This window comes from Stegostoma tigrinum, chromosome 5, assembly GCF_030684315.1.
Source record: "Stegostoma tigrinum isolate sSteTig4 chromosome 5, sSteTig4.hap1, whole genome shotgun sequence".
In the NCBI taxonomy this organism is placed as follows: Eukaryota; Metazoa; Chordata; class Chondrichthyes; order Orectolobiformes; family Stegostomatidae; genus Stegostoma; species Stegostoma tigrinum.
Genome location: NC_081358.1, coordinates 92,244,960 through 92,258,465, shown reverse-complemented (window position 1 = coordinate 92,258,465; position 13,506 = coordinate 92,244,960). Strand labels below are relative to the sequence as shown.

At 38.8% G+C, this 13,506-nt stretch overlaps 2 protein-coding genes across 5 annotated transcripts in view; one reads left to right on the top strand and one right to left on the bottom strand.

The window, feature by feature from the left end:
• The window catches only part of ndufaf6 (NADH:ubiquinone oxidoreductase complex assembly factor 6), a 29,509-nt gene extending 24,906 nt beyond the window's left edge, over positions 1–4,603 (bottom strand). Inside the window, exon 1 of the mRNA XM_048528912.2 lies at positions 4,206–4,603. Within this exon, the coding sequence (XP_048384869.2) occupies positions 4,206–4,369 (164 nt within the window). The 5' untranslated portion in view covers positions 4,370–4,603. The remainder of the gene's footprint in view (positions 1–4,205) is intronic.
• A 23-nt stretch (positions 4,604–4,626) lies between these two features.
• The window catches only part of nagpa (N-acetylglucosamine-1-phosphodiester alpha-N-acetylglucosaminidase), a 53,335-nt gene continuing 44,455 nt past the window's right edge, over positions 4,627–13,506 (top strand). Inside the window, exons 1-2 of one of the 4 annotated variants that reach the window (XM_048528910.2) lie at positions 4,627–4,790; positions 9,447–9,926. In XM_048528910.2, the coding sequence (XP_048384867.2) occupies positions 4,681–4,790; positions 9,447–9,926 (590 nt within the window). In that variant the 5' untranslated portion in view covers positions 4,627–4,680. The remainder of the gene's footprint in view (positions 4,791–9,446; positions 9,927–13,506) is intronic. The other 3 variants (XM_048528909.2, XM_048528908.2, XM_048528911.2) reach the window with 3 other exon arrangements.

The following is a 13,506-nucleotide window of genomic DNA, read 5'->3' as shown; positions in this document are numbered from 1 at the left end:
ATATAATTGAAATCAAATTTAAAAAATCATTAGCCATAAAATTCTAAAGAAGTCACTGGAGTTGAAATACTGTACAGGATTTACAGAGAAGAACATGTTATGTCTTTGGATGAGAGAGGGCCATCAGGATCATACCTGCTAAATTTCATTTCAAAGTGAATCTGAAATCTCCAAACTCAACCTCTCTTTACTGAGTCCAGGGTGGGGAAAGAAAAATGACGATTTGACAAAACTTTTCAAAATTTCTTTTTAATTTCTTCAAAGGTAAATGAGATCAGAACTAAAATTAACCAGTAAATTCATAAAGACAATTAATCATTTTTCAGCAGTTATTCATCAAATACAGACGATAATTAATTGTACTGTCCAACATCCAATAGTAAAATCAAACCACGCATCCTAACCTCTGTTGGCCACCTGTTCACTTGGAAATCTATTTTGATATAATTAAAGTCTCAGTCTCTCACACTTCTCGTGTATGGGTCCTCAAGCAACATAGTGAAGCAAGCCTCGGACACAATGATAAATTGCACATCAAATCTAGATTTTAATATTTAAGCAAAATTATGAATTTAATATTTAAACTAAATTTAAGTTATTAAATATAAATGGCAGTGGCAGTAAAAATAAAATAACAGATTACACGTTAGCATACATCGTGTCACTCTCAGCTCTATCGTTTGCAACCTCTTGTAATTATTACTGAATAAATTTCTGTCATTTCTTTATTTCTTCTTCCAGTCTGATCTTAACTGCCTTCAAAGGCATCTTAAAAGCTACACCACCTTGCACTGGGCATCTCTACATTTTGGACATTTTTACAAGCCATACCTGATTAGATATAGAACCTGAAAAAGGTTTCCTTTGTGACCCTGGTGACATGAAATCTATTCACAACACTGTGCACAGTACATATACAAGCACATTCTTATTTGATTGAAAAAAAAAGGTAGACATTGAATGACTAGTGAACATTAGATGTAATCAATATAGTTAGGATGTTAAACTTGGTGATCCTATGGACAAAGACCTGAAGTGGTGAAACTTTTCAACATCAAGAAGCCTTTTCTTTGGCTAATCACCATGTCCTCCTGAGATGCTGCTTGGCCTGCTGTGTTCATACCAGTTCCACACTTTATCTTGGATTCGCCAGCATCTGCAGTTCCCATTATCTCTCTGACCATAATAATTATGCTGTCTGGAATCACTGGAAGCAGGTTACGTCATTTACTCCGTAAAAACCCTGCATGATTTTGAATATCTCCAACAAATGTCTCAACTTTCTCTGTTCTAAATGGGTCAACCTCAGCCTTTCCAGTTTTTCCACACAATTGAAGCCCATCTGTCTGATGCAATTTCTGATAAACCCATTCCAACAACTCGGCATCTTTCCTAAAATGCAGTGCTCAGACTGAATACAATATCCCATTTGGTATGTAGCCAATTACTTTAAAAGGTCAAGGATCCAGTATTTATTTTTAAGGTCCCCTGAATCTGCATGGTATTTTCAAAGATTTATGCACATATATATTCAAGTCTCTCTGCTGTGGTACTTGCTTTAAAACTGTACATTTAGTTTATATTTCATCTTTCAACCTTACTGCTAAAAATATAGTACAGATACTTCTCATTTCCTTGCAATAAATGCTATCTACAATATGCCTGCCCATTCCATCAATTCATCTGTGCCCTTCTAAAGTCTATTACAGCAAATATTTTATTAATCGACACCAAAGGCAACAGGATTGCACCGGTTGATCATACACTTTGATTGATCAAAAGGTCCACATAACCACACTAAAAACTCACACTAAGTAATAGTAACATAATGCAGTGGGTATAAATATCACTGTTATACCCCATTTACATCAAAAATCACTTAGACAATATCTTTACCTGACATATAACTTACCAGCAGACAGCCTTCTCACTCACACTTCAACTGGCTACTTGGACATCACTGAGATCACGTTAATACAGTAAATCTTGGGTGTTCTAGGTTTGTAATTTTTGCCAGTTTATCTGGACTGCTGTTTCATAAAGTGCTTGATAAAACAAAGTTTGTTACACAATCTACTTCATCGTTTAATAAACTTTCTGAGTCAGTTGTCTGCAAGCTTTAAAGTTATATCCAAATTTACCAATTAATATATCATGAGGATTCCTTCAACTGATCAGTTAAAAGGATGCACACAAAAGAATGACAACCATATTTGGCTCTGAAAAAATTACAGCCTTGCAAACACTTGCATGCTCCTGTCTGGCAAAACAGGCTAAACTTTAGGATTCAATACTTAAACGTTAAAATTCTATTTACACACAATCCTAAAAACACAAGAATTTGCTGTTTCAATATCAATCATATATTATCCAAAGATGTGAGTTGTCTTCCCCTAAACCTTCTGTATTCAGCCTGTTTTCAGTTGTATAAGCACATGATATCTATCATATACACTTTATTTGGTTTTGTGTAATTCTTGCTCTGTTTCATCACTGGAAAGTGCAGCTATTTTTGCTTCAACTTCCTATCTTATGGGCTTATATTGTGTGGACTTTAGTAAAATGAAAGGTGATTTCATTGAAACATGCAAGATTCTAAAGGGTAATAGCTAAATACTTCTGAAACAAACAGAGTATGCTGGAGAAATACTGCAGGTCTAGCAGCATGTGTGGAAGGGAAAAAACAGAGTTAATACTATGAGTGTGGTATGGCCCTTCTTTAGAAGATCCTGAAGGGATCTGTAAAGATTGAAACTGAGAATTTGTTTCCACAGGCTGGGAAATTTTGAATACAGGGTGACTGTCTCAGGATAAGGCATTAATCATTTAGAATGGAGATGGGAACAAATATATTAATTGACAGAGTAAATCTTTGGAATTTTCTATCAAAGGGCTGTGGATGCTCCATTGTTGAGGATGTCAACATTGAAACAGATTGCTTCTCACCTTCAAGGAAAAGAAATCAGGAGAGCTGTCAAGAAAGCAGAATTGAAGTGGAAAATCAACAGGCACTATTGAATGGTAGAGCAGAATCAAGGACTGCACAATCACTTTTTGCTTCTTTCTTATATTAAAAGATATGCATTGAGTAACAGCACTTACAACAGCAAACGTGCTGTAATTGGGCAAAGTGTTCAGTGGCTATTTCCACAAGCAGAGACTGAAGGTTTATCAGTGGGTTAAACAATCTCTTGCGCTGAATTTTGTCATGGATCTAGATAACAAAGAGGCCTATTTTAAGTGCACACTGGTTGAATTTAAACAAACAATCAGTAGGCAGGAAAGGCAATGGTCAAGTGGTATTATCACTTGATGCAGGTAACGCTCTAGGGACCTGACTTTGAAGTCGGCCACCGCAGATGCCAAATTTGAATTTAATAAACATGGGGAATTAAGAATCATCTGATGGCCATGAAGCTGTTGTTGATTGTCAGAGGAAAAAACATCTGGTTCACCCTGTTTATCTTACACATGGCTCCAGACCCACAGCAATGTGACTGACTCTTAACTGCCCAACTGAAAACGAAAAGAACTGCGAATGCTGTAAACCTCAAACAAAACCAGGGGTTGCTGTAAGGTCAGCAGGTCTGGCAGCAACTGCAAAGAAAAAAGAAATCAGAGTTAAAGTTTCAGGTCCGGTGACCTTCAGGACTTCACAGACGCTGCTAAACCTGCTGACTTTCCAGTAACTTCCGTGTTTGATTCTTAACTGCCCTATGGACAATTAGGCATAGGCAATAAGTGCCAGCTGGCCAGTGACAACCACATTCCTGCGAATGAATTAAAAGAAGGTGGTGGCCTAATCATTTTAACATGTAGACAAAGATTCTACCAGGTCACCCAGTCCTACTACATTTACACCCTGGTAGATATAGAACAGAGAACATAGAAAAGTACGGCACTGTACAGGCCCTTCGGCCCACGATATTGTGCTCTGGAATAATCTAGTCCAAAAATAAAATAACCTAACCTACATTCCCCTCAATTCACTGCTGTCCATGTGCATGTCCAGCAGTCGCTTAAATGTCACTAATGACTCTGCTGGCTACAGGAGTTTCTTAGCATTGTTGTTGTTCATGTAGCCGTCGTACAATACGTACGCTCGCGTTCATTCCCATTCCGAAATGCCCTTGAGAAGGTGGAGGTGATCCATCCACCTATTTGAATGACAGCACTGTTAACAGCGGCTTTCCTAATACACTCACCTGACAAGCTGTATACAATGTTGTTGATGGTGATGGCCGGGAACCATTACCCTAGTGTTGGCCGCGCGCACGCTCTCCGCCACAGGCCCACTGTGACCCTTTACGAATAAAATATTCCTCAAGACGCGCATGTATTTAGGACCCGCGATTGCCACCGGCACCATTGCCAAAGTCGCGCATGCGCCCACCGCTTCCGGCAGCCAGGAGTGCACGGGTAAACTTGGTCCCCTCTACCCGACTCTGCGATCAATCTTTCCGGAATAACGATGCATTTAAAGCGTCACACAGATTTTAAAATGTATTATTGTAAACGAAACGGTTACAGTGGTTTCTTGAGTCGAGTTTTGGGGACGATTTTAAATTTTGATTTAAGAGCGTTGAGATCACATGACCACCAGGAAACGACGGGGTGGGGCGAGAGGATGGCCAGTTGCACGTGACTTTGGCGTAGGTGATGACGACGTGATGTGTGCGAATGGCGGTTAGTGGCCGCAGTGTTGTGTGGTGCCGGGTGTACGGATGGCCTGTGAGGCTAGCTGCTGGTGTCTTGTTGCTTTTCCAGTCGAGCGTGGCTGGTGATAGCGGGTGGGTACTTATTCGCCTGTTTTTGTAATTCTCTTAGCTTTTCTGAAGTGAAAGTGGTCCGCGCTGCATTAGTAGCTGAAGTTGCCGGATGTGGAAGAGCCGGCGTTCGACTGGGGTGGACAAAGTCAGAGATCACACGATGCCAGATTATAGTCCAACAGGCTTATTTGAAAATGCAAGCTTTCTACGTCTTGCTCCTTCTACAGGTGTGAGTAAGAGAGTTGGCATCAAACACAGAATTTATAAAATCAAACGGTCATGCCACTGAAGAAGGTGTTTTAAACAGAACTAGATGCTGTTAAATCTGTAATCAATTAGAAGATTTAATTGATTTAAATGATTAAGAAATTTTGGGTTTTATATATGCACATTAGTTAATAAACACCTGAAGGAGGAGTGAGGCTTTGAAAAGCTTGTGTTTTCAAATAAACCTGTTAAACTATAACCGAGTGGTGTGTGTTTTCTGAAGTTGCTAGAGGGTTAGTCAGACCCATTCTGAGTAGTTTACTTCCTCAAATTTCTTAATGTCTCAGCTTAAATTGAAAAAGCTTGTGGATATTAGTTCTGGGATAATAAGTATGGACACTTCAGAGTATTGAGTTAGGAGGGAATACAAATTGATGGGCAAATTCTTCCAGATATGGAGGGTGAATATATATCTCTACAACAGTTGAAACTTTTTAGTTACGGCAATATGGTCACTGGCAGGTAATGCTTTGAAGCTAGACATAAGATGCTCCATTCAGCTGTACCATAATTTTAAACTTCATTGGTGAGCTGGAATGTTTCTTTCTTGAGTTGCTGCTAATTCTGACTCTAGTCAGCTGAAAAATGTTTGACTTAGTAAAATGCAACACCTCATATTTATCTAAACGCCATCAGTCTCAGCCCTCAGCCTGTTGGCCAGTGTGATCAAGATTGCACTGTACTGCAAAGCCCACACTTTGTTTCTTTCTTAATCATATTTCTATCCCTCCAATACTTTGCATTGATCTCTGTACATGAAGAGATCTGGACCCCTGTTATATTCAGCTTCACATAATTTACAAAGTACTGTCCTTTTTGATCCAAATGACATCTCTTGCCTGCATTAAAATTTGTCATTGTTTTTATTCCTTTAATCTATTAATCTTTGTAATTTTGTTTCTATTGACTCTATGTATTAGATCGATGAAATTTGTTTTGTTTCCTCCTGCTTGTTAATTGACCAGCTTACAAATTTCAAAAATGTTAGGAGGCATGCAATGGGTAATTTTCCAGTTACTTCTGAAAAAGTCTGGGAAGTAGTTTCCTACTGCATGTATAGGCCCTTTTGGACTACTTGTGTAGTTCTCCACCACTCTCATCACGACCCACGTAGTTCAGGTTGCCATTAAGATTCTACCTATTGGCACTGTTTTTCTTCACAGTTGCTACCCGACCTGTGTTTTCAACACTTTGCTTTTATCCAAGTCACCCAACCTAGCAAGTGACCACGTTTTGATTAACATTTTCAATTCCAGTACCCAGCCTGATAAATTATTTCAAACACTCATGACATTTTTGAGGTCCCAAACTTATTGGGACCTACTCCACATAGTCATACATCACAAAAACAGACCATTCATCCAACTCATTCGTACCAACCAAGTTTCTCAAACTAAACTAGTCCCACTTGTGTTTGGCCCATACCCCTCCAAACCTTTCCTATTCGTATATCTGCGCAAATGTCTATTAGATGTTGTAACTCTAACTGTACCTGCATCTACCACCTTCCTCTAGCAGTTCATTCCACCACCCTGTATCTGAAAAAGTTGCCATCAGGCCTCTCAAATCTTTCTCTTTTCGCCTTCGAAGCATGCCTCCTAGTTTTGAACACTCCTACCGTATCCTATACGTAAACAAAATAAAAATCCTCCTATAACCTAAGACCTTTCTAACTGTCAACAACCTGGCCAATTTTTGCATCAGCTACAAACTAACTTCTCACCCCCTGCCACATTGTCATCTAGACCATCTATATATTGTCACAAACAATACAATTGTCTGATACTTTCATTAACTGAGGTGAACGTGCAGTCAAAATTGATAATGGATTTTCCATTGAACTGGTATTTGGAAACACTTCATGGGAAATTCAGTGGTGGTAGCTTCTGGAACCATATAGATTCAGTGTCTCTGGGGGTCTGACATTCCTAGTGCCATCTGTTCAGCCCTCTGTCATAGTTGGTAAGCATATGCTAAACAACACAACTGACCCAGAAGACTATCCAAAGTCAAAACAAGGTTCCTTTTTTTATCATTTGGCCCCTGTGCTCTCATTTTGCTTTGGACAATTATTAAGCACCTCTCGGCGTGTAAGTGAGGTGATATGAACTTTTTGGATACTTGATGCTTTCAGCATCAAACAGCATCTTGTGCCATGATGCAAGGCATCAGCTGCACACATTTACTAATCCTTCAGGATCCTCATTGTCAGCTGAGCTGTCCACCTGTAGGATGCTTACGACAGGCTTGCATTGCAGGGTACATGGGCAGCTGACATTGAAGACTGTTGTAAGATCACTGCACACTGAGACGGACACCCAGCTCATGGATTGACCAAGTTGCATCTTGAAGCTGCTTGCTTGTTCTTAGTGTTTGGTGGCATAATGCTGACTTGTATGCTCGCAATATTTGTGATTTGCATTGTGGCAAGAATATCAGTGGAGACAATATCGAGTGATGAAGGGGCCTCAAGCCTGGCCACCAGGCTCACGGCGGAGCACTTAACAAAGACTGCAAAGTTGAACATAGAACATTACTCAGAGAGTAGTAAGGGAATGGAATGCTTTGCCTGCAACGGTAGTAGATTCAACAACCTTAGGTACATTTAATTCGTCATTGATAAGCATATGGACGTACATGGAATAGTGTAGGTTAGATGGGCTTGAGATCGGTATGACAGGTCGGCACAACGTCGAGGGCCGAAGGGCCTGTACTGTGCTGTAATGTTCTATGTTCTTAACTATTTCAGTAAACTTTGTTTCAGAGTAGCACTGCTGACTATTGTTTTATGAAACATATTACTTGGTTGTGTAAGCACTTTCTAATTATGAAAAATGAAAGTCCTTGTCTGCAGTTTTAGAAGGCATTTTGCCACCACCTGGACAATTAAAGATAGGTAACAAATGCTGGCCCAACTAGAGATTCCCTCATTCTGTAGAGGATTTAAGTGTTGTAAATGGGAACATAGAGCTTCTGTTCTCTTTAGCCTCCTTGCTTATAATTATTAATTATTTGGAATTTTCTGTGATTAACAAATACAAAATTTAGTTGCATTGCACTGATTAAAACCTACTGTCATCACCACAAGCTTTCTCTGACAGTAGTTCTCAGCCTTATTTAAACTTCACACGATGAAAAGATCACAAACATAATCACTTGATCATCTTCAAGTGTCATACCATCCTGATTTATATTGCTTATCCATCTTCTCTGGATCTACGGCCTAGGCTTCCATTCCTACAGTCCTGAGAACATCTGTGCAAGATGGTTGTGATTATTTTGGGGATTTCAGGGAGGATTTGTCCTCACTATGTTAACCAGCTTCTAGCCAAGGCAGAATAAAAGACCAGATTTTATTTACCTCATTTAAATGTTTGTCCTTTTTCCTCCAATATCACTTTTTAAACCGATAAGTAAATTTATTACTCTATAAAATATACTTTGTCCAGAATTTAGTTTGGTATGTGGTACTTTTATGTACATTTGTACTTAATACATTTTACGGTGCAGTTATAATTCGTTTGTTTCTGTCGGAAGAGATCTTAATTAAGGTTTTTGAGGCAAACCTTGCAACTGAAGCATTGTTCTGTGCAATGTTAGTTCTGAGGCAGCATTTACATGTGAAATGGAATGGTGCTCAGTCCTAATGCAGTTGAAATTTGTAACTATGATAACTGTCATCAATAGAGCTGCTAGTGAGCCCAATATTAACGACAAAGTTGGAAGAATGTGGGAAGAGGGCGTCCAGACTGGACAACTGAAAGAACCGGTCTGTCCCAAATTCAGCTTGTTTTACTTTCCGAACAGGTCCCTGCCTGGCAATTGGTTGTACTGACGAGGCTTGTGGTCAAATTGGAAGAGAATGAGAGTAATCAGAGATCTCTCAGGAGAGATTCTGGCTTTCAAATTTTGGAATGGGGGTTCAGAAGCATTCATTGTTTCCAAAGTTTGAACTGAAGATCTTATATGAGTGAACGTGTTTGATTGTTGCTTCTAGATAATGTTCCGATTTCTCCTGGTCCAAAAGCCATGCTGAAAACAGATTTTCTGTAAGCATTCAGATATAATTAACACTGATTGCCTCTGTTGCCTGACACCCAGGAAAACCATACATGTGAAAAATGAAAGGTGTTAAATTGGAAATCTGCAGCCTCCTCAATGCTTTGGTCATTAACCTGCCTATGACTGCAGATTTGTTGCCTGCCTTTCATAAAATTGGAAGTTGATGAGTTACTCATTGAAAAAGTTTCGAACCCCTTTACCCAGTCAGGGGAGGAAAAATTCTATTCATTATGAGCTAAATGTATTATTTCAAAAATATAACAGGGTTGCATTGTTTTATACTTTACTCTTCAGTTATTTTCAACTAATTTTATTTTGTTTTGACATTCTTGTATGCTCCTTTTGCAGGCCTTCTTTAAATGATCTATTTCCATACCATCCTTTGGAGCATGGATCTCCACATACTCACAGATATGTTAGAGATTGTCAACCTATAATTTTTGGAAACGTGACACATGAAACCTGGCCTGCTAATAAATCTACCAACCTTCCTGTAGCTAAAACTGATTTATTTGTTTCAAATTTTCCAATTGATGGAGGAAAGCTGAAAGCTGTCACTGGCCACCTCACTTTTGTGAATAATCCATTGAAAACTGTCTCCGTTTTGGAACCATTAAAATCGGGTGGATGCAGTCAGTCTTACAGAGCAACTGTACAGGAAACTATAAAATCCAAAAAGTGTTTGGTAGCTCAGAATGGTGGATTTTTTGACACTGACACAGGACGTTGCTTGGGTGCAGTTGTGAGTGATGGAAAATTGGTACAAGATGGAAAGGGAATTCAAAACGCTCAATTTGGGATTAAGAAGGATGGCACGTTGGTATTTGGGTAAGGAGCTAAATAAATATCTATACTTGGTTATAATGTTACAGTGATGATCATATCTTAAAAATCCTAATTTGTTTGAATTATAAATTATTGACTTAGTTTCCCATTTGTAAATTAATTATTAAAACTCAATTAGTAAGTGTACTTTGCCAATAAACCACTTGCATTTACTAAATGTAATATGGTCACCACACCACAAGGGTATGGTGGCTCAGTGGTTAGCACAGCTACCTCATGGAGCCACAGACCTGGCTTTGATTCTACTTTCAGCCAACTGTGTGGCATGTGCATGTTCTCCCTGTCTGAATGTTTTCCTCTCTCAGTCCAAAGATGTGCAGATTAGGTGGATTGGCCATGCAAAATTGCCCATCATGTCCAGGGATGTGTAGGCAAGGTGCAATAGCCATGGGAAATGCAGTGTTATAAGGATGTGATTGTAGGGATTCCATAGAATGCCACTGTATGTCATCAATACGTGTGTTGTTGAGGACCAGGGAGGTGAGATGGAGCTTGAAACCTGGCTCAAACTTGTGGCAGTAGCTGAGTTGGTGAGGGTGGGGTGTAATTTGTATTCTATACTGCCATTTTTAAGTCGATGATTCCCATGTCTTGTTAATGACATCGATTTTGTTTCTGCTGTTTGTGCCACATACAGGTTATATAAAAAATATATATAATGTTTTCTACGCCGCATGGGTAGATTCTATGCCATTGTCTTGGTATTGAAGTTGCTGATTGCACATACGTTAAAATAGTTTTTTATGGCCTTCACAAACAGTCAATCCATCCAGTTTTCAGAAATGAATACGGAATATTTTTAAATTGTTTTACAGGTAATAATTTTTATGGAAGTATTTGTTCATTTGGGCATGTTTGTTTTTACGGGCAATATATTAATGTATGACTTGGTTTACTTGTTTATTTGTATCATAGGAAAATCAACTTCAATAACTTCCAAAGTAAGAGAACAGAAGTATGTTATTAAGCTCCTGAAACTTGTTCCTTCAATCCATTAAGTTGTGTGATGGCCCTGTGCCTTTTAAGAGGAATTTGTTCTGTGCTGCTCCTTTTGCAGAGAGGTGTTGCCAGTGGTGCCGGAATGTCTGACTGTTTAAATTGTTTATTTTATCCTGGGCTGGAGATAACACGAGAAACTGCTTTGCTGAATTTGCCTTTTCCAAGGATGTATTTATGGAACAGTTGATAATTATTTAAAATAACATTTGCTTTAAGAAGTTCAATAGAGTTTAATTCATGCCAGTTCTCTGTTTGTTTGTTCATATTCTTAGACCCTAGTTAAAATAGTGTTTTGCTTAAAGCCTAAAAGTTTACCCAATCAAATTACATCTGGAGCAGCATTTTATAGTTGAAATAAAAGTTAACATAGAACCTATCTCCTTGATATATTTTGAGGGGAGTGGATTTGATCTGGTACAAAACACATGGCTGATCTGTACCTCAATTCTACTTACCTTTTTTCTAATGTTCCAACTGTAATTCAAGGTGTGCATTGTTTGTCTAGTCTAACTATTCCGAAAGCCTCAATACTTCAGAAACAAAAACAGAAGGTGCTGAAAAAGCTCGACAGGTCTGGCAACATCTGTGAAGAGAAATCAGTGTTAACGTTTTAGGTCCAGTGACCCTTTCTCAGAATACTTTCAGTACAAATCAGTTATTTTACGTAGTTCCCAAAATGGCCAATTTTTTTTATTATACAAATAATCATCCAGGTTTATTCAGTACACGATTGTTGATTTAAGATGGGGAAAAAGATACAAAATTTGTAATACGAAAATATAATTGTTCGTTCGTCTAAATGCAAAGCACATGCACATTCAATAAAGGAAAATAAAAGGATGTCTGTAGGGATTCATTTTGGGATAACAAAAACACTTCGGACTCGTTATACTTCTTGAAGGCAAAAGGACAAGCTGTAAAATTTCAGATGGTTGTCATTCTGTTGCACTGGTCACTGAACTCCTCCAGAGTCTTGGCAGATGCAGCTTGCTCAGGAATCACTATTAAGAAGTCTTCCAGACTCTGTTCACGACAACAGCTCATTTGTTTGCATTACCTCACAACGAAGTGTTTCTGAAACAGGAGGGCAATGAGCTAAGTTGCCATTCCTCAATGGCTTTTTCTGTCAACTATAGATTGAGAAGGCAATGTTGAAGAAAAGTCGGCTAGGTGCTATCTAAGAATGAGTCTGACCATTTGCTGAAGTCATGTGACTTTTGAAATCTAGTTTTAAAGAAAAGTTGCAGCGTATCCTTTCATTGACCCTTTTTCAAAATAAAGCAATTCCAGCATTGGCACTGAATTTGAAATCAATAATTTTTTTTGCCACAATCTTTCAAAACCCAATACTCAAAACACCTTAAGCAACTTAATCTGTTTTTAAAAAGTCTCAAACCTATCTCCCATTCTAAGCATCACCTTTTCCTCTACTATTTTGGACTCTCTAACTTTTATTTGATTTCCACAATTTACTTCACCTTTTGAGATCTGTAATTCTGGTCAATTAATTAGAATTGATGTTAATCCTTTGTATCCAAAGTCAAGACTCGGAAGCACAAAGTCATGAATAAACCATCAGCATCATGCAGGCAGTCCCATTGCAGGTGGCAAAATAAGTGCTACCTTTCCTGGGAAGATTATAAAATGATAAAAGCCCCTGGGTCGTTCTGAGCCGGGTGACAATGCGATTGTTGGATCGAGATTTCAACATGATGACCTCAAACAAACGTTACATTGTTGTGAAAAATTTTATTTCGCCATGTTATACAATGTCAAACAGCCACCTGAACTTGATTTAGTGATGTTATTTATATTTGTTGGTGTCATTTCCAGTTATACATGGGCAACAGACAGTCCAGTTCCCTTAAAGGTGCAATGGTGATTTGTTGTTCTACTTGTTATTTTCTTAATCTGTGGTAGACTTGCAACGGTAAGTTACACTTTCAAGCAGTCCTTGAATGTTAATCTCAGGACTTCATCACCTTAAGCATTCACACCCTTCTCCACCACAGCAAAATCACAATTTCAGATCAAAGGTGTGGCCACGGGTATCCATATGGGCCTCGGTTATGTCAATCTCTTTGTAGGATACATGGAATATTCATTGTTCTAGTCCTGCTGTGACCCCCACTCAACTCTTTCTGGTGACATCAACAGTGCTACTTCCCTCTCTCATTTTGAATTGGAAAAGTTTATCAATTTTGTTTCTAATGTTCAGCCCGCTGTCACCTTCACCTATTCCAACTCTGACTCCATCCTTCCCTCCTCGACATCTTTGTTCCCATTTCTGGGGAGAGGGTGGCCACCAATATCCACTACAAACCCACTGATTCCCACTGTTAGCTTCATGACAATCCTCAAGCCTTGTTTCCTATAAAGACTCTTTTCTGTTCTCTCAGTTGCTCTGTCTCTGTCACTCTGCTGTGATGATGACAACTTCGTCAAGAGGTCCTCCGAAATGTACACCTTCCTCAATCTATGATTCCCTGGCACAGTAGTTGATGGGGCCCTTAGCCAGGACCAATCCATCTGTCACCTCATTTGTTACCCAGTTTCTTCCCTC